At 39.7% G+C, this 20,965-nt stretch overlaps 1 protein-coding gene across 1 annotated transcript in view; it reads left to right on the plus strand.

Moving 5' to 3' along the window:
- Positions 1–20,965, plus strand: part of fnbp1b (formin binding protein 1b) — a 33,786-nt gene continuing 12,821 nt past the window's right edge. The window contains 9 exon segments of the mRNA XM_013274042.3: positions 1–154; positions 918–1,033; positions 4,685–4,741; positions 5,148–5,295; positions 11,017–11,079; positions 12,273–12,377; positions 16,242–16,370; positions 16,933–17,079; positions 19,302–19,493. Of these exon segments, the coding sequence (XP_013129496.2) occupies positions 113–154; positions 918–1,033; positions 4,685–4,741; positions 5,148–5,295; positions 11,017–11,079; positions 12,273–12,377; positions 16,242–16,370; positions 16,933–17,079; positions 19,302–19,493 (999 nt within the window). The 5' untranslated portion in view covers positions 1–112.

Genomic DNA, 20,965 nt, shown 5'->3' on the forward strand with positions numbered 1-20,965 from the left:
GAGGATGTTTAAAGCCGTTCTAAAGTGCCCTGCATGGTTTGCTTAGAGAATTAGAAAGAACTTTTCGCACTGTGCTTAAGAGCAATTATCTGCACTCAGGAAGACTACCGACATGTTAGAAGAGAGGATGGGAGATTGTTGGAGCCGCACTAAGGTTGTCCGTGTCTTTTTTGTTGTTCACCTTTGGAATTATTTTGTAATTTTCTTGGAATTAAGCATACGATTGTTAGTGAAACTTTGCACGTATGTAAATCGATATTCCAGATGAAAGCTTTTCTTTTTTGAAGTGATGAATTTCAAGACGTGACCTCAGCCAACTAAAGGCTCATTTTTTCCTCACAAGTCATGAACGAATCATGAAGAATGAGTTCAGTCTGAACAGCTGTGTTTGGTTATCAGTAGTGAGGATTGCTGCTGCTGCTGCTGCTGCCTGTTTTTACTATGAGCTCTACTTTTTCTCTGTGACAGACCACAATTTGAAATTAAATTAAGAGTAGCAAGGGGAAACTTGCTGGAAAATGACTCTGGTGTCAGGAGGACAGTTGCAGGCTTATTCCAGGAAACACTTCCTTTGAAGAGTTTAAATCACAATTTAGGTTTGTTTGAGTTCAATTACTGAGAGTAAACCAATGCGTGCCCTGTGGGAAGCCAGATGAGCAGTAGTCTACAAAGAAGTTAGATTTTAAGAAACTTAATGATTAGTATGAGCAGTGCTCAACTGCAAAGGTCTTTGGTAAAAATGCACGTGGGCCAGAGTAAGTGAGCAAAAGATCGACAATAGGTCCCTTGCAGTGCCCTCATTGAACTGACTGAATCGTTTGTAATGCTTAACTTTCTTATTACAGTGTAAATGGCATTACACAGTGCTTTATTTTCCTTCTTGAATGATGTAATCACCGTCTTCTTCTTTTCTGCAGGATCAGTTTGACAACTTGGAAAAGCATACACAGTGGGGGATCGAGTTTGTGGAAAAGTACACCAAATTTGTCAAGGAGAGATCAGAAATTGAAACCAACTATGCAAAACAGATTAGGTGAGTATTTTAAGTTTACTCAGAATCTCATTGTGGGTTGCAGAAGCAGTTGTAATAATGGTGAATGTTTTCCTCTTGATGACATAGATAAAAAAGACACACACAGAAACAGACACTCTACAGCAGGATTTGACCTACCGAAGTGCCCTTGAGACTGAATCTTAAACACCACATTTTGAAGCTGACCTTGACCTCTGGCCTCCCATAGGAAGAGGAGACTAAATGAACAATCCCATGTGGGAAACCGTGCATTGGAATACAAGTTATCAAGAAATTCTCTTATTTTCACAGCAGTGTTGTTGTTTGCCTGCAAGGAAGTAGAATTACCTTATGTAACTGCAGAACCAAACATGCAAAGCGGAAGAGGTTGTCTATTCCCCTCCATCCTTTTTGTCTGTGAAGAGTCTGTCTGCTGCTTTGCACTCTATCCTGCGTGCTGTCTGATTGTGTTGCTAGCTTCAGTTTCAGGCAAGAGGAAGTCAGGTTGTGGGGGAAGGGGGTGAAGCTTGTGTTTCCATAGAGATTACTAGGTATCAGCATTATCAACCCCAGGTCTGACCCAGATTTTTTCCCCCTCCAATCACAAGTGTCGGTCCCGCCCCCTCCACTGTGTTTTGCTGCAGTCACTTATTTTTTTCAGGGGAAGTAGTGGGAGTGTATTTGGTCCTGCATTGACAGGATGCGCCTCACAAGACCTCTTGCATCCATGCACAGTGGGAGATACCCCCCAAATCCACAATCCTCGTCTTTAAAGAGGCCAGGCAATATGGCTAATGCTATAAGTATTGACCCCCAACCCCCAGTTTCACAGAATCTAGCCACTACCATTCCAGTATTCACAATGAAAGCCTCTGTAACCCGCCCTGTGATCCTGTATGCAGACCTTGCAATGCCTGTTTCTTGATAATTAAGTCAGCTTGAGATAATAGGACTATCTGTCTGTGTTTATATGCATGCATTATCTACATATCTCTGTATTCATTAACTTTTCAGACCTAAATAAGGACACATGCAAACAGAGATGTTTTTTAATTGGTGCATGTAGTTTTCCTAACTATTAATTTTGTTCTGTTTTTTTCTTTCTGCAAATCTGCTAAGAAATAATGTTGAACTTTAACTATTTAAGGTCCTCTTTTTTTGTCTGGATCATTTTAATGGCATGTAAAATACATCGCCTTAGTTAAATAAAATTAGTTAAATTAAAGCACTTCATTAGTAAATAAGGTGGGCTTGTATGTAAACAAATATAGATATCCAATAATTCTGTTAGTTACTAGCATCTGTCTCTGTGTGTTCCACTCATCTAGCTATAGTAGGTTTATTGAACCGGAGGCTCTCCAGATGGTCCAATGTTTTCAGGGCTTGCTGTTATATAGCACACTCATACACACATACACATATATGTGCATATCGACATGCTTGACAGAAAAGCTAAAATGAGATAGTTAGGACATTAAGACAGAGGTTTTGCGACTCATTGAGTTTTCTATTGTTTTCAACACACTGGTTCTTTGTTGTGGTGCTACTTGGCCATACCTCAGGACTAATTACCCTCTGTAATCAACTTCATTTGTGACATCAGGTATAATCTATTGGGCACACTCATACTAAAAAAAATGCAGAGCTCTTAAATCTAATAAAATAATGGAGCTAATCCGTTGATCTAGTCCTCCTTTCTCTCAGCTGTGTTGTTGGGCAGATTTTTCAGGCTCAGAGGTAACGTCTTTCATCACAGTAGACAACTTGACAAGTCACAACAGGAAATGCACAGGTGTATTTAAAGACATTGCTTAACCTTGTGCAAGTTTATAGTTATGGTTTAACTTGCTGGGTCACCTTTTACATAGAGACATAAAATTATATGCATATGAATCATTTTTTTAATTAAAAAAAAACCTAATTCAAATGTTATATCTGGGTGAACAAAGAAAATGTTTGTCAGATCAGTAAGCCTGCAGAAATGGGCCAGTTATGGGAGGAATCATCAATAAGTGAGGCCACAGTTTTAATACAGTTGCAACAAATGCTATGTGAAACATGAAACACTTTGCATTTCTAAAGACCTGAATGCCATGTATGGCTATAAATCTACTTTACACCATTTCATCACCACACCAACCACACTGCACTAATCCACGAATAATCCTCTTTCCCTGAATTGGTGTAAACATGCACAATGCTTCAGTGTAGTCATTGCAGGGGCAATGCATTAATGCCCCACCCTCCTCTCCCCTAGAGTCCAGTCTGGAATAATCCAAATCAAAGTGGGAATAAAATCTTGCTGAAAACACACTGGTAGAGGGAGAAAATGTTATCAACTGCTTCAGAGATTTTGCCTCAGTAACTGTCCAGTAAAATATGGAGTTGCCCCCCAACTCCATTTAACCATCCTCATTTAAAGCTAGTTGTTACCCTAGTTTCAACGCATTTGCTAAATATGTTGCTGAGTTGAGTGGGACACATACAGTCTGACACGTGGCTTCTGGCTGTAAGTGAATGAATGAGTGAGTGGGAGCTAGGACTATAATTAGAGGTTGGGTGAAAAGGAGAGAGAGATAGGCGCATAGATCTGCCTAGCAACAGTGCAAACACCACTCGGAAGTCGTGTGGGGGATGTGGGCATGAGAGAGCTGGATGGAGTTCATGCAGACCCACATTATATCTTTCTTAATACATTTATTATTTATTTCGGCATGAATTAAGCAAGCTCTTGTGCAAGCTGAGGCATTTAGGTCCCATCACTGAATAAACTGCTGTAATCCCAGATCAAACACAGTCACCAATGACTGTAGTCAGGTCTTTGCATCAGTTGACATTGACATGGTGTAATAATTTGGACGTTAATGTCGCCAAAGGTTTATGACATTAGACTGGAAAATTTCACTTTCTCTTTTTTATGTCTTTTCTCTGAATCAGTTAACATATTTGTGGTCTTTTTTTTGTTAGTCCACAGCTTGGATATTCATTTTTAATTCGACAACAGTTCCTCTAAATTAGACAACGGATCCTAAAGGTGCAAGCACACAGAGTTCCCAAATCCATCAGAACATTGAGTATGTTATTATGATTTGCTGACAGAGTCCCAGTTGGCTGGTGATGAGTCTGCCACAGTGTCTTTATGAAACGAGTGACATGATGCACCTTGCCTGCAGTGCATCATGTTGCTGGGCTGCGTGAAAGACAGTGATAAATGCTGCTATAGTGACATTAAAGGTTGTTATTTGTGTTCCACACACAAAACTAACCATGCACCTATAGTTACAACCATGTTTTATTTCATCTTTACGCATCCCTGTTCACTGTATGTCTCATTTTCCCTCCCCCTCTCTGCAATGCTCTACTCACATACTGCTAACATACAGCCAGAGTCAAAACAAGGGTAATGGCTGCTTTAGAACAGCTTTATTCTGGTGACTGGCTCTGCATGCATGCTCCTTAAGGGCAATGATTTATGACCTGAAGTGAGAGACTGTAGCAGCAGGAGCAGAAAGCACTCTGCTGGATTCAATGGTGTACTTGAATGATCCTTTGGCAGGTCCATAAGGGCCGTGTCAGGGAAATATAATGGCAGTGGTACACTACTGGTCTGAAGATGGGGCTCTTTGTAAAGTTCCAGTAAGGAATATCTGACTGGAATCTTTTTCTTTACAGGAATCTATCAAAGAAATATCAGCCCAAGAAGAACTCCAAAGAAGAAGAAGAGAGCAAGTAAGTTAAATGATGCTGCATATGAAGTAAAAGGAATGCTGAGATCAAAAAATTTTAATGTTTTGTGGTGGACAGAAGAGCCAGTAATTTTTTATGACTAGAAATCACTGGAAACATTTAATATAAACATATAAAATCATAAAAAAGACAACGTATATAAATGATACACTTAAAGCATCATTTAAATGGAGATTTGTTAATTTTTTGCTGTAGTCTTGTATATAATTGGCAGATTTGAGAGTGGTATCCTCTCATTAACCCTGTATTTAAAAAAAATCAAACTATTCCTTTTACTTGTTCTCATTTTTGAAAGAGAACGACCTCAATCCCAAATCCAAAGCAGCACTATTATTTATGTTTTTTGTAGCCATGTCTTTCCTCTGACTTCATTTCCTGTCCCCACTAGGTACACCTTCTGTCGAGCCTTCCTAACAACACTGAACGAGTTAAATGATTATGCAGGTCAACACGAGGTTATTTCTGAGGACCTGACATCTCATATCATCACCGAACTTACGCGCTACCTACAAGAACTCAAGACTGAGAGAAAATCGGTGAGAGTTTTTGATATCAGATCTTTGGTTATTTTCTTTTTTTCAGTATTTGATTTCTGTTTCTTCTATTCCTCTGTTCCTATGCCATAAAAAACAAACTTTGACTTCAGACAATAAGATATGTTTAAGGAAAACAGACACAATGGGCTTTTTAGCAGTGCTTTTCCTTTGCATGTTCTGTTCTCCATGAACTGAGGTCATCACAGAGTAAATATAGATACACCCAAAGGCTCACCAGAAGAGCAAAACGTGACTGAGTGAGTCCTTTTTATAGAACACTTCGTCTCTCTGTCATTACACACTTATTCCTTCTTTTAAACCAACTAAATATCGGTACACCACATGCTATTCTTAAACATTTAAGTCACTTTTATCATTACCATTATAAAGTGATTAGAAAGAGTGGTGCACTTGCATTGTGTGACACATAGAAATCAAATTCATAAAGGTGGTAGAAGAGCAGAAAGCAAGAGAGAGGATGAGAGCTAGCCACCTGGGAAAGTTTTCTGAAAGTCTTTCATGAACTCTTTTGTCTTGGAAGTCCTGCTGGGGGAACTTGAGTGGAAACCCAAAACCAGAGTGCTGCTCAAAGGCTCAGTGACCTTTTTTTAGATTGCGTTTTCATTCACACAGGCACAGACATCAAGGCTCCTACATTTAGTCTATGGACCACATCATTAGTGATCATAATGAATTTTAAGCTAAGTTTTAGATGGAGATGCTACAGAAAAAAACGGGAATTTCCCGTATTTGCAAAGAGAAATCATACACCCCCAATTCATTTGTTACTTTGGTTTAGCCTGCTTCACACAGCAAAGATCACATACAGACTTCAGATTTGTCTCTTGTTGTAAAGGTTGATTAGAGAGACTCCTGCTGCTCGCAGGCTGCAGAATGTCACTTTGACACCACTGTTCCTTCTCATCTCTCTGCACAGTTCCTCTTTTTCTACTCTATTTAATTCTTAAATATATCTGTTTGTCCCTTTTTGATCCTTTGTCATCCTTTTTACCCATTCTTTTCTTTAGTCATGTGTCTTGACTAAAGAAGCCTAAAGCAGTATTTCTTCAGTTAGCTAGTATTGGAGGTTCCCCTTCATAGCACAGCCATAAAACAAGTTTTATGGCTGTGCTATATCCCCTGTACAGAACAGATAGCTTGTTCTGTGCAGAGGATCATTTCATCTAAATTCATTGAGTTTCTCATGTTTTGTACAGTGTCCTTGTGGAGTAAATTTAACCTGTTAAGCTTTCATTCATCTAAATGATTTTGCATTGAGATTCAAAGGCACATTCATACAACTCGTGAGTACTGGGGTGTGACTTTGGCTTATTTTAAGTGTTGAAAAGCCTGCTGACAAAAGCAAATTTCCAGCTACAGAAAAACATAGCACTACCAGAGAAAGTGATATCTTGGGTGTTGTTTGTAAAGCCTTATGACCCCAGCTTCCTATCATTCACTTGTCAGTTTTTTCCCTTATTTGTAAGCACTACTCAGTGTCCCCTCTGCAGCATTTTGTTTGTGTTAGACAAAGCCGTGTAGGCAGACCCAGACAGTGGGATTAGAGGCTGAGGCTGGCCCTCCAGGGTTTATAGGAAGCTTATTGCGCAGGTAAAAGCCACATTACAAACCCGGAAATGAAAAAAAATCCTCATTAAGTTCTCATATAGACTTGTTTTGTAACTTTCTACACTTCCCCTTTGCTGACTCCTTGAGTGAATCGCTTGCTAAACTCAGCTCGGGGTGGCATAAGAGGTGGCCAGCAATGTTCTCCTAAAAGGTTTAACATAGCAAATCTAGTTGTTTTTACAAAGGTAGAATCACATTTTATATGTTGGACTAAAGTTGTTGTAAGCACAGTAAGAAATATTTAAAATATTTCACAGTTATGACAACATACTTTCTTGTTTTTGCATTGCTTAATGCCTTAAAGTGTAATATGAAATGTTGTAGAGGGGGCAGGGTTAATATGGGATGAAGACTCTTTAAGTCTCACTGGACTGTTTGTGCTGAGGAATCATAATAAGGTGTTCAGTCAGCATACTGCTGTCCTTACCAGGTCTCTGACCACAAGGCTTAACTGGCCTCTCTAATGAAGACTGCCGAAGACCCTAAGACTGTGCAAGACTTCCTATAACTCATCATAGGTTCCCTTTTTTATATAAGTATGTGACATATTCAGCCAGGTAGAAAATTAAAAAAAAGAAAGACACTAGCTCATTTAGCTACAAAGACCAGAAAAAATTGCATTGCATTTAGTGGAAAAGCAATAGACTTTTGTGCCAGAAAATATCATCCTTGTTGTTCTCGTTGAGGCAGACAAGAAAGAGAAATCATCACTCTGGGCTGTCCTCAAATGCCTTCTTGTGTTGAGTGGAAAAGCAAATAGGAAGGTGAGAGGGAGAATTGATCGTTGGATCTTCCAGTAGTCTCTGCATGCATGTATCAATCCAGAATGACTTCAGTATAAACAAACACTGCAGTACCACTAGGTCTGAACTGTTGCCTAATGGATTCAACATGAGGAGAAACGTCCCAGTGGAGCTTTCATAGGGTTTAATCATCTCTGTCGTCTGTAGAACTCCTACAACTTGTGGCTATTTCCAGTGCCTAATGATTATATGCATGCTGACAGCTGTATGAGGCTGCAGGTTCACATTCCTATGACCCAAGTCAAGTCAACGAATGAGTAATATATCAGTTAACTGCTGCATATGCACAGATGTGCATGCCCACATCTTGACTCATGTGTGCTTAAAGATGCACATGCTAAGCAGTAAAGAGGTTTTCTCTTTTACGTGTCAGAGAATACAGATTTTTACAGTGGATATGGCAGCCTGTGAGTGCACATCACACTCAGCTCAGTCTGGAAAAGGATGCCAGTAAAAAGAGGTATGTAAGAGAGAGAGAGCGTCCAAAGGATCATGGTTGTGAAAACCCAAATCTATGTCCTTAGATGCCTCGTATCTTTGTCAGTGCTATGGTACCTGGATGGCATTAGAGAGTCTGTGTCGCAGCATGAGGAATTCCTTTATTTATGAAGGATGTGTCACAGTCATGAAAAAGCATTCCTACTTTCCATTATTAAGTGAATATTCAACTTTGATCTTTGATCTCATATTTTCCAATCTCACTTTTATTACACTTTAAATATGAATGCAGCAAAAGGATGAATTCTCGGTCAAGAACTTTTTAGGCCTTTTTCTCTCACTTGTTCTGGTAATGGAAATGGCTTGAGGTCACTGAACTGCTCTCAAATGTCACTGCAGTCACATGCTGTTATTGATTAGCATGAATGGAAAAAAGATGACATGCTCATTGAGTTCTGAATGGGCTACAAGGGATATTTGTATCACTAGGGTCTGTTAATTTAAACACTGAGAAACCAGTACAGCAGAGCATCTGCTCTGATCGCTGTATATGTGTCTGTCAGGTGGCTGATGGCTCTTTTTATTGTGTTTGAAAGTAAAACAACCCCATTTGTCCCTGTAGTCAGTAAATCTTCATCCTCCAGCAGATCTTGTAAATCTGATGGAGCTGTTTATTGCACTCTGTTTATCTCCATAGATATTTATGTTTTTTTTTAAACCAGATGATATGCAGATTTCTTTTTTATAAATGTGGTTATAGAGGTAAATATTTGGTTGAACGAATTCTCCATAGTAACAGTGATGTCATACGGTCTGTGAGGTGTGTTGTGTGGAGAGGCTTCACGTTCACTTATCAATTACCAAGAATTACTTTCAGAGTACATCATTGAAAAGTTGGTGTTATTAAACAGTTACCTGCAGGTCCTGGTTAGCAGATTTAAAAAAAAAAAAAAAAAAAAAAAAAAAGGCTAGTTAAATGTTGCATTGTTGGGAGCTGACTTTAGCAGTTCCACAATGTCCTGTTTTTTTTTTTTTGTAACGCTCAAATACTTCCTCTGAAACACTGGAACAGTTCCTTATTTTACTCAGCTTCCCTCGAAACTTTGGGAAATGGGAAGTGTGAATGCCTGAGGTACACCAGGTTGCATTCTCACTTACTACTCTCATGTCATTCAAGTAAGATGAACTTTTAAGCCTCCTGCATCAGTTGTAATTTCACATCTCTTGCTTATTTAATCAGAATACTGACTTCCTTGTGCTTCCCAAGCATTGAAATACCAGCAGAGTACAAACAGCAGCTTTCTGTTCTTTATAATAGCCGTTATTGAATAGCAGCATCGATATTCAACTCAGCTACTGATCCCAGCTTCCGCAGTCTGCGTTACTATGGGATACCGCATTAATAGTCAAGTCCTGGTGCCTTTTTCATTTTCATTTGATTCTTTTTGAAGTCCTGTGCAGATTAATCTTTCTGTCAGCAGTTAAAGAAGTATTTGCATGCTTTATAGCTAATCGCAATCTATTAAAAAAAAGAAAAAGTTTAGATTGTACCCCTGTGTTTCCAGTTTCAGGGGATTTGGCTGTGATCCACACAGAGAGCTGTAGAGGGATGTGTTCTGTCTCTGGGCCAAGTCCACGTTAGTAGGCTAAGTGAGGCCATGTACAAAAAGCACAGCGTATTTGCTGTACAAGTTTAGACTAGCAGCTGCCACCTAGTCCTCTCCAATATGCTACAGTTGACATTGCCAAAATCCTTCATTGCGTGTTTGTGTCTAAATAGTTTCTATGATTTAATTCATGCCTTGTTCTCTGTAAATTTCTACTTTGTTGCTTCAGCTGCTATTTTAGAACTTCATCAGTTAGCCTATCTGTTTCTTATTCTGCCCACTTTGCTCTGGCTGTTACTATCGTGTTTATTAATACTTGGTTGTTTTGGGAAAGTACAAATTTTACCTGCTAATGGCTCTAAAACAGTTAGGGGAATACCAACATGATTACCGCTTAATCAGACATCAGAGCTGTCACACTGAAGTAAAAATATCAACCCCTACAAAGCACCAGAGAAAAGGGGGATCATCAGACTAATCATTAATATTGTTTGTAGGTCACAGTATTGCACTGGTTAACCAACAGAATTTCCCTCATCCAACAGCAGATTCATGCTTTTAGTAGTTTCTTTCAACATGCTTTCTAATAAGCTGTTTATAACTTCTTTGTCTTATAGATATATATATATATTTTAGCCATTTCTGTTAAGAAAAAAGTAGGATTTAGTAAGTTTTATCAAATAATATGCATTCTGTATTTGCATGACCCTCAACATAGAGCAGAGAGGACTGCTTTTTAAAAACAGAAAGCTTTGGTGCACAGCTCTGCTATGAGCATGGCGTGACTTTAGTGCTTTGTGAAAACAACTGTGTACAGTATCTTTGACTGGGTTTTATTTTAATGATTTTACTCAGTTAACCTTTTTTTGTCACTGTAACACACTTTCTCTGTAGCAGTGTTGGTACACTTGTGGTGAGCTGGTGGTTAACCTTTCATCAAACAGACTTTTAGCCTCCTGCTCACGCTTGAATATATCTCTGAGCACTAAGCTCGTGGGTTCTATGGTCGTAATTTTTAGAATATGTACAATATAGTGTCCATCTGAATTTGCACTGCTTCCTCAGTTGACACTAATACTTCACTGCCACAGTGTAGGAACTAATCATAGTAGTTAATGATTACCTCATCTAATTTGTAAACCCTACTATATCAAAGACAGGTTCACCTGATTTTAAATCCCTTGAGCTCATAAATAAAATGAGAGAATTTAACAATTCTGTACTTTTTCTGTCATCTCTTGCAGCACTTCCATGATGGGCGTAAGGCACAGCAGCACATTGAAAGCTCGTGGAAACAGCTGGAAGCGGTAAGTTAACCTATTTACGTGCAGTTCCACAGTAGTGCACTAGTTGCCACAAATATATACTGAGCTTGCATCATTTGCAAATATAACATTATGAAATTATAAATGACTAAAATAAACCATTTTTTCTGGATGGCTTGTCAGTTTCTCTTGGCTAGGGAGCCAGAGGCACTTCAGATTTTAGTGGCAGCCTAACCCCAAGATGAAAAAAAAGCAAAAAAAGCAATACTTCTTTGAACAAACAAATAACTGTTTGTTTATGAACGATTTGCTCCAGGCATTGTAGATCATTCCAGTTATTTCCCAGGCGAAGAGTTGCTACCAGTCAGCAGTAATAAACTAAAATACATAAAGCACATCATTATGAAAAAACTGCCAGACATGAGGTGTTAGTGGGAAAAATGTAAATCAGCAGAGGTCCTTGTACAGAAGAACCTCCTGTTATGTCCTAAAATCTCAGTGTACATTTTCTGTTACATGCGGTGAGGGGGACAGAAGTCACACACTGTAAATAATAATAATGACATCAGATGAACTGATTGATACACACACTGCCTGAGGTGCACCTAGTACTGAAGACTGAAACACTGAAGTATAATGTAAATATCAGCTGCTGGCCAGATTTTAAGTACATTGTTTCTCCTGTTGAAAAAGTGCAGGTCCAGGATTTCTGTTTGTATTTGCTTTAGTAAAGAAGCTCGAAGAGAAATTGCACAGAACACTACTTCTTATCTCTGGCTGGCCCCTTTGACGGGGGGGAGAAAGCGTGTGAGAGAGATGCCTTGTCCTCCTCAAACTTCTCTGTGCACTCAATGGATACCATTGTATGTGAGGCAGATAGGCATAGTTCAGAGTGCACACTAGCCCAACAAACACTGATTGTTCAGTTAGAGGGGTCGAAAGAGGGTTGGATGAATGCTTGTTTTTCTGTACACAAATGACCACTATGAATATTTGTTTAATCTGCAGACTGCAGACTTTAACAAACCCTGTTCCTGTGTCAGTTGACATAAACTGACCTCTGCTGCACACAATGCCAGGCCTTAAATGTATTTGACGTACACGTACACATTATGACGTCCGTTACTGTGCTTATTTAAAAGTCAAGTAATATAGCGTACTGCTATAGCTCGTGGCAAGAATTGACTGATGTAATGTGTGTGATCTTATTAAATCATTAAACTGTCTTATTTCAGAGTAAAAAACGGTTTGAGAGGGAGTGTAAAGAGGCAGAAAGAGCACAGCAGTACTTTGAGAAGATGGATGCTGACATTAACGTGACTAAGGCTGACGTGGAAAAGGTATGTGTTGTGTCACCTCATATCCAATGAGCTTGCCCTGTACCCTTCATGCTTAACACGACTGCCTGGCCTTCTCACCCTCCCACCTAGCAACCTTTTTTTCACGATTTTCTTTTCCACGTATTCCCCCTTTTATGCCCCAATCCTGAGTCCTCGTTCCAATGAGCCTAAAAGACAGCAAAGACTGACTGATGACGTTCTTGATGCCAGGAACTGTGCAAAGAAGCTGGCATTGTCCCAGCAGCACAGTGATCTGCTGCTAAACAAAGCTGATAGCAGCAACAAGTCTGAATTATCTATGAAGAACAGCCACCAAAGATTTTTGTTTTGTATAAAAAGTCTTTCGGTTTATACATGTAGGTTTGTTTTTGCTTTTTGACTGTAAAAAACTAAATAAGTAGTGTGCTGTTTTAGAGATTATATGTCCTGTTCAATAAATCATCACAAGGAGCGATCATCCGATTCTCAGAACTTGCAGCCCACAGTCCCCTGGGCCCGTAGCTGATGTCATTTCCTGTTGTCATGTCCAATTAAAGGAGCCCTCAAAATCTCAGACCCACACAGCTCCCACGCCCGCAAGGCATCATGGGTCAGCAGCGCATGTTCCTGCTGCTTCATCAGCTGTTGGAGCAGAGCTGAGGCTCACAGTTGACACAGTTCAGACCTGATTATTATGCAAATATAGGCTGGAATAAAGAGCCTTTCTGCACTCTGGACATGCAGCCAGAGAACTACAATCAGCTTAAGTGAGCACTGAACTCAGCTGGAAAGACCCGGCACAACAGCTCAAGAATCTATTGTTGAAGCAGGAGTTTGCTGTACTCATTTTAGAGTTACCTTTATAGTCACACAAAATTCATAAATTACACACGATTCAGCAAATGAAAAGATTTTCACTTTATTTGAGTTTAGCCTGTTTGTAAAGTGGGCACATAAACTGTGTCATAATATGCCAGAATCTTCACAAAATAGTCTTAAACTTAGATTATAGGTACATATGTATGCAGTGTAGTGTATGAACTGTAGTTAACTGGACAAGCCCATTAATACCACCGATATTACCCTTTTATTTAAATACAATCTCTTGTATTTAAATACAATAGATTTAGATTTAGATACAAATAGATACAAAATAGATTGTATTTTGTATGCAATCTCTTGCATATCTCTATACAATCTCTATACAATCTATGCATATCTCTATACAATCTCTCACATTGCATATCATTTAACTGTGCTTTAGTCCTCTCCTAGTCCTTCTCCTGTGGATCATTTGGGTGAACTTGGCTCGCTTTTTTACTTACTTGTGTCTCAGTTGTACAGAAATGAAGAATTCAGAATAGGAAAAGCTGAAAGATGATCTTGTCAGTGTCTTTCTATAACAGGTACTTTTCTTCCAAAAAGTACAAAAAAGTAATGACTCATAGTTTTACAGAGCTTAGTGTTCTTAGTAAGATATAGAGTATAGCCACTTAGACACTTATGTTATTACATTTGCTGCAAAATACATGCACAGTTTAATAGGTACCCAGATGAAATGTCCCAACCACAGCTTAGTTTGCATTTTAGTCATAGTGAAAAATGTTGCCCTGTGAGGAGGTTCGGGGTGAACAGATAGGTGGTGGCATGGTGGTAGGAGAGGCAGAGAAAGAGAAGTCATGTATATTTTGACCTGTCGACATCAGTATTCTGCAGCTAAGTTAGCTAAATATGTCACAGACATGTATTTTGATAGTTCATTCCATTAGATGCTTTTGTCGGTCATGCAATGCCCTTAATGCAAAAGAGCTGCTGTTTGTCGAGCTGGGGTTTTGTGGTTTTAAGCACAGCTGGAGCAAACCTCTAAGTGTTCTCTCTCCACCTCTGGCAAACAAATCCCTGAATTAGGGGTTTGGATTTGCAGCCCAGATATCCACAAAGACAGTTAAGGTTCTTTGAGGGACCCCCGCCCCTCGCACACACTGACAGACTTCCCTGTTGTGGATTCTCCGTCATAAAGTATAGGGATACAACATATTGGCTTCCTCTCAACTGTTCAGCCTCTACCAGTAGCAGAGAACAGCAGCTTAAAATCCCACTATTTTAGTGGTGATTGTGTTTGTTTATTCTGATACCAGCTTCCTTTTTTAGCGATGATTCTCGAGGTGGTGCAGGAAGTGCATCTATGGCAACTTCTTGTTTAGCTGGAAACAGCTAACAATTCTTTTGTGTGTATGTGTGTGTTTGTAAATTTATTTTATGCCATGCCTTGAAGCGAAGTTTCCATAAGGTAGGTCCAGCGAGCAGAGAACCTTCTGTATCTGTCGGAACACACACTGTCTCGACTTGTGTCTCGATATACACACGGTCTCCCGTAGAGTCTGACACATAGCCTCAACCAGGTCTGTTACCACGCCCTGTCCTGTCTGACTGTGGCTTATCGCGCTGTCTGCTGCTCTACACCTTCCCACTCTGATTTTTATGTGTAAGAAATATGAGAGAAAGGCTGATTATGCTAAGGCAAACCTTTATAAAAGTTCATTCAGTTGTTTCTTTGTGTTCCACGTCTTCATTTTTTCATCAAACTCCTGTTTAAAATCCACATTTGACAGCTAGATAAATAACTTGAAATGTGTAAATATGTAGTTATAACCATTAGTGACAGCTAGCAAAACAGGTAATTTCCAGAAAATGACAACAGGATGTGATCTGGCTGCAGGCACAGCAACTTGTTTTGAAGCACTGGCAAAGTTACCATGGTGATAGCGCGTACCCTCATTATTTCCAAACGCATTCAAAACACTTTGCATGCACCTACACTTGCAAAGCACATACGCTAAATGCATGCTCACATGCTGGCGTTTAGAATTTAAACAGCTGGACTTCTCCACGTGCTTTTTAGCTTTTCTCTAGATTTCACGTTCCTGTCTTTTGTAGGCTGTGTGACTCACAGCCAATCATTTTCCACTGAGGTATCATTTGTCATCCCTCATGTGCTGGAAATAATGTACCTTCGTATCTGACGTGTGTCTCGACTCTGATGCACTGTGTGTGTGTGTGTGTGTGTGTGTGAGTGAATGAGTTAGAGATACTCTGCTCTTGCTCTTAGATCAGTGTGTAGGTGAAAACTGGATGAAGTCCTTTAAATGTTTCCTCTTCACTATGAGAGATCAGGGTTATGTTCCCTTGGCTGGCTCTTACAGTTATACAGCTGCTCTTTTTTCTGTGTAGCCTTCAGCATATTAAATGCTGATCACAATCACAGGTTCGTAAGGTAACTCTTTGTTACAGATGACCCATTGAAATCAGTATTTATGTGAGGACGGCCTTAGGTCTGATGGAAAGAGGAAACAGATAGGAGTACTTAGCTGCACGCAACACTAACGCACATACACACAACCCGCACATGCTGTCTAGCTGAGATAATCTCATCTCCATCTGCTTAGATTTGTAATAGGCCTCTCCTGCAGCATTTCTGACTGCCTTCCTTCCTTCCCTTAGACTAGCTTAAAATAATCAACATTATCGACAGCAGAGGCAGGCCAGACGGGGCGGACAGAGAAAATCCAAATCCCTCCATTCTGCAGCCTGTGCAGGCTGTTGTCGTCTTCTTTATTTGTTTGTTCTGGCCTACATATAATCTAATGCCAAAGGCTGTTGCTGCTTGACAACTCTGAATTGCACTTTTAGATATGCATTCACAAGCTCTCTGTGAATATGTGTGTACATGTGCATGCATGAGTGCTCATATACACAAATATGTTGACTCATTTAGGTTTTTATGCTCTGGCTGTGTCTGTGGTCTGTTTTCATCAAGGGACACGAGGTTAGTGAAGAGAATGTGGTTGTGATATATGTGCTTGTGTGTGTGTCTTTTTTCTTCAGGCACGGCAGCAAGCTCAGATGAGGCACCAGATGGCTAATGACAGTAAGAGTGAATACGCCGCCTACCTGCAGAAGTTCAACCAGGAACAGAATGAACATTACTATACAGTTATTCCCAACATATTCCAGGTACATACAACAGCTCTACAGTGCATGATTTACCTCAGCTGATTTGTCATAAAACTGGTTTTGGTTCATCAGTGTCACCATTAAATAGAATTTATTTACTCTGCCCACGTGAGAATATTAACACCTCCAAAATTATTGCATTTTTTTCATTATTTTCTGTTTTTCTTACATAACCAATGATTGCACAGTAATGCACTTTTATCTTGTGAATGCAAAGTTGTTTGCAGCTCGCTACACCCAACCCCCCCTGCAGTTCTGTTGCTAAAATTACACTTTTGTCATGCAGGAAACACTGACAGAAGCAAGCAGTCCTTATTTAAAGTGCAGTTATTTTCGTCTTATTTTCATCTTACAGTTACAAAGTTTGTGACTTTGAATTCACTATTTTGTAAAGTTCATGTTTTTTGGGCGCTCCCATTTCCAGTGTTGTTTGGTCTGACCAGCCTTTGTTGCTCAGCATCAAAAGAGAGCACTTTGAGATAGATTAAAGGGTTTTTGTTTTTTCAATCAAACTCGACCCACAATTTTGTTTACGTATAAATATGCTTGTATTGAACTGTAGAAACTTCAAGACATGGAGGAGAAAAGAATTGAGAGGATATCGGTGTGCATGAAGAAATTTGCAGACGTGGATCGCCAGGTGCTGCCCATTGTGGGAAAATGTTTAGATGGCATGACAAATGCTGCCGAGTCCATTGAGCCCAAGGCTGTGAGTATCTGTCTTATCTATTTATCCATCTAGTCAATTATTTCCTTGTGGTAACAATGCTTATTGGCAATAAATCCTATAACCTTGAAAAACCTGTGTATTTCCCCTTAAATGGTGCCACAATAGTAAGGAAAATGCATTTGTGGGTTGAGTGTCAGAGAATGTGGCTAATGAAAAACTTGCCAGATCTTTTGGATGACTGAAGTCTAAAGAAACCATATCTTGTTTTCATCTTGAGATGTTCCTGTATACTATACCAGAAAATTAGTTATGGCATTCCATATATGCCCTGCCTGTTAGCATCTTGAACCCCTATTATTATATGTTGGATTGTCTCAGTGGCACCTCTGCACAGTCTGCACCCACTGTCTTTCCAGCTATATATGTATACTATATACCTCTTAACCAGGTCTTGGTTAACCCATCACTGTATGGGGGTTATTACTCAATCAGCCAGTCTGTCACTGACAACCCACACAATCCCAATTATGCTTTCACTTAAGCAACAAGTAGTTGAAGTCTTGGAGGACTTGTTAAAAGGTGAAAACACCTCACCTCACCAAACAAAGTGGGAGGACCTTGTCGTAAAAGAGAAAAGCTGTACAAGCTGATTCAATTAGTATGGTCCCCTCTTATAGTAAGCAAAATTAGTGACACCTTTAGCTTTCTGTGTTAAAAATACTCACTGTAGTCCTCCTTAAAGGGGTATTACACTGATATTAGACATAAAATTCCATTAATCCCTCAACAGATGTACTTCACACCTGGTGAAAGCAATTGTGTAATATGTGTGGTTTTGGAAGGAAACTTATAAAGACTGAAATAGTAAGAGTGATTGTGTCATTAGGATTATATCCACTTTGGCTTTAGGATTACCATTTCTGACAGAGCTGCACACTGGGGATGTGAAATCTAAAAGACACATGTATTTAGGGGCATTTATCAAGTGAAGGCGTTTTTGAGAATATACTACGAAATGTCACAGAGAATTAGGCCTTTAGTGCTTCTTTTTTGGCTATTCTTTTTTTATTCAAATATGTTTAAAGTGGATCTGAATGAAATCCAAACTTCAACACCGTTATCTTTTACCTTAAAGATGATGAATGTACAGCTAAAAGAATAACAAATGTCGGTTAACAGACATGGTTTTTAGTTGAACTGAGTAACACAGAGAGTTAGGTAGCTTGACTCTGGTAAATGGTAACAAAGGCTAGCTATGAGTAGCTGTAAAGCTCACACATTAATGTGTTAAATCTTGCCCCATTTCTAGTCTTTATGCTAAGTTTAGCAATCTGGCCAGCTGCTGTGGCTTCATATTTCATAGGCAGATGTGAGAGGTTTATCAGTCTCGTCATTTATCTCTCCTGGAAAGAGAACAAGGCAATTTCTAATATGTCAGACAATTCCTTCAAGAAAAAGTAAACCACAGATTAAAGTTGTGTTTCATTGCTTATAGTTATTTATTATTTAAATAGGTAATAGGAGAGCAGCATTTGCCTGTGTTTAAAAGTGTGATATATTGAGCTGTCACATGTTGGCTGCCTGCCGTATGACAAAAAAACCCAAAACCATCCTCAGGGATCACATAGTTTGTGTATGTGTAGCTGTGTATGTGTGTGTCCTTGGCTAGGCTCCAGGAAGATGACTCTGTGCTGGAGTAAACAACGGCAGGGAATAACACATCACATGCTACTTTTCCTCTGGCAGACACTCTTCCTCTTTTCTTCTTCTCTCACATATAGAGGACACAAGAGCAGATCTGTGACCCCCTGATCCTAACTCCAACCAGACCCTTTGCTATTATCAGTTCAGATAGGCTGGCGTGCACTGCAACTGATGAATGTGCTTCTTCCTGTGTCTGAGAAGCCTGGCTGTATCCCCGACCTCAGTGTTTGCTCATAACTCCTGGCTGACAGATTTAGGCCTTTTCCTCTTTCTTCTGTAGGCCACAAACTGAGTAATTCCAGCTTCTCTCCTTTCTTGACACACTCTTGAATTGTTATCAGAGAGAAAGTAATATAAACAACTGAGTCACCGGGCCACATTTGTGTTGCATATAATCACCAGACCTATGATGCTCGAGACATTCTCAAACAACAAAGACCCTCCCTTTAGTTATTGTTTGGTATATGAAAAGCTACTTTGAAAAAGTCGTTGACGCAATTAAAGAGGTTCCAGGATTAAGGGTTCTGCTAACTGCTGCAACTGCTGTCTCTCACTAGGACTCTAAGCAGGTGGTGGAGTCCTTCAAGTCCGGTTTCGAGCCCCCAGGAGATGTAGAGTTTGAGGACTATGGCCAGGCCATGAAGAGGACAGTATCTGAAACCAGCCTGTCCAACACCAAAGAGAGCAAAGAGAAGCCTGGTGGCAAGACCAAAGGCAAACTGTGGCCTTTCATTAAGAACAAGAACAAGGTAACACATGAATGAACACCTTACTCAAAAATCACTGCTACACCCGAACGTATCGCAAAACATCACTAGTTATGGTGCAGTTTCCTCGCTTGGAGCTCACTTTGTACTTTCGGGAGATTTATATGGGGTGGGATGAAGGGCCGGAGGGATATTACAGGTCCCATTATGTTTGTTCTTATGACTTTTTATTTAGTGGCTGTAGAAATATATGTGTTTAGTGTTTGTAGTGTGTGTTACAGTCTTGGCACTGATTCTGTATTAAATTTATATATTTTTAATAGATTTTTTGACTTTTGTTCACTATGTAAACTTCAGAAATTTATTGCTAGTTCTCTGTTATTATTGCCATTTTTGTTGTTATTATTTGCCACCCGTTTCCTCCCCCTGGCAATCACCCTCACCGATTTTGGAGCCTCCCTTTCATAACACACACTAATATATTTCTACCTTTCACTCTATGGACGGACTCAAGTGGCAGATATTAACTTCCTCTTGGATCTGATGTAACAGTCTTCCCTCAGTACTTTTCCACTGACTGATCATCCTTGAGTAGCTTCCTTTAGCTTCCTGTGTCTAAACATCAAGACTGATCTCTGGCTGTCTTATGGGCTGGTGGCACTGTTGGTATTGAATTAAAACAGTGTGATTGAGCAATCGTGTGTGTGTGTGTGTGTGTGTGTGTGTGTGTGTGTGCACGTCTGCGTGGGTGAGGGAGAAAGCGAGTTTGTGCAATGCTACATGAGAAACCCTGCACACCAGGGTTTCTCATGTGCCCAAAATTAAGGCAAACTTGTAAAGGCAGAATTTGGGAGCACAGTGTACAGAGAGGTATTTACACTGTACATGCACACAAGGACACATGCATGCCAACAGAAACACAAAAACAATATTGGTTTACAGAATGAAAAAAAAAGATTTCTTAATCGCGCGCCAGTGCATGTGCAATGTGCATCATGTGGTATCCTAAAACTCATCACTGCTTCACTCTCTCTCCTTAACTGCTGGTTGATGAATTATGCAGTCAGATGTTTTAGAGCCGCAATAAGCAATTAGATTAGGCTGATGATGGCCTCAAATTCAGCAGCTGTTATCCTCGGGGATGTGGTGAATTACTCGTCTTAGCTGGCATGTTGACGAGGTTGGGAAAGTAAAAAAAACTAAACTCAAACGGAGGTTTCTAAAATGGAAGCCAGCATGCGCTTTGACCAAAACTCGTTGCTGTTTGCTTTGTGCATCTGCTTGCTTTAACACGTTTGTGCGCTTTCTACTCACTCTGGTCATTTTGTTCTTTTTAATTCTTTAATTTTTTTATGTTTTACGTGTTGAACAGTTTATTTTTTCCCACAACATAACAACTGCTACTCTGGGTTTGACATCCCTTTGGTTGTCTTTTATGTTCCTTTGGGTTTTCTGTTGCGTGTGTTTATTTTTTAATATTTGTAGGAGGCTTATTTATTTTGTTTTGTGTTCCC

This window comes from Oreochromis niloticus, linkage group LG7 (genome assembly GCF_001858045.2).
Source record: "Oreochromis niloticus isolate F11D_XX linkage group LG7, O_niloticus_UMD_NMBU, whole genome shotgun sequence".
Lineage (NCBI taxonomy): Eukaryota > Metazoa > Chordata > Actinopteri > Cichliformes > Cichlidae > Oreochromis > Oreochromis niloticus.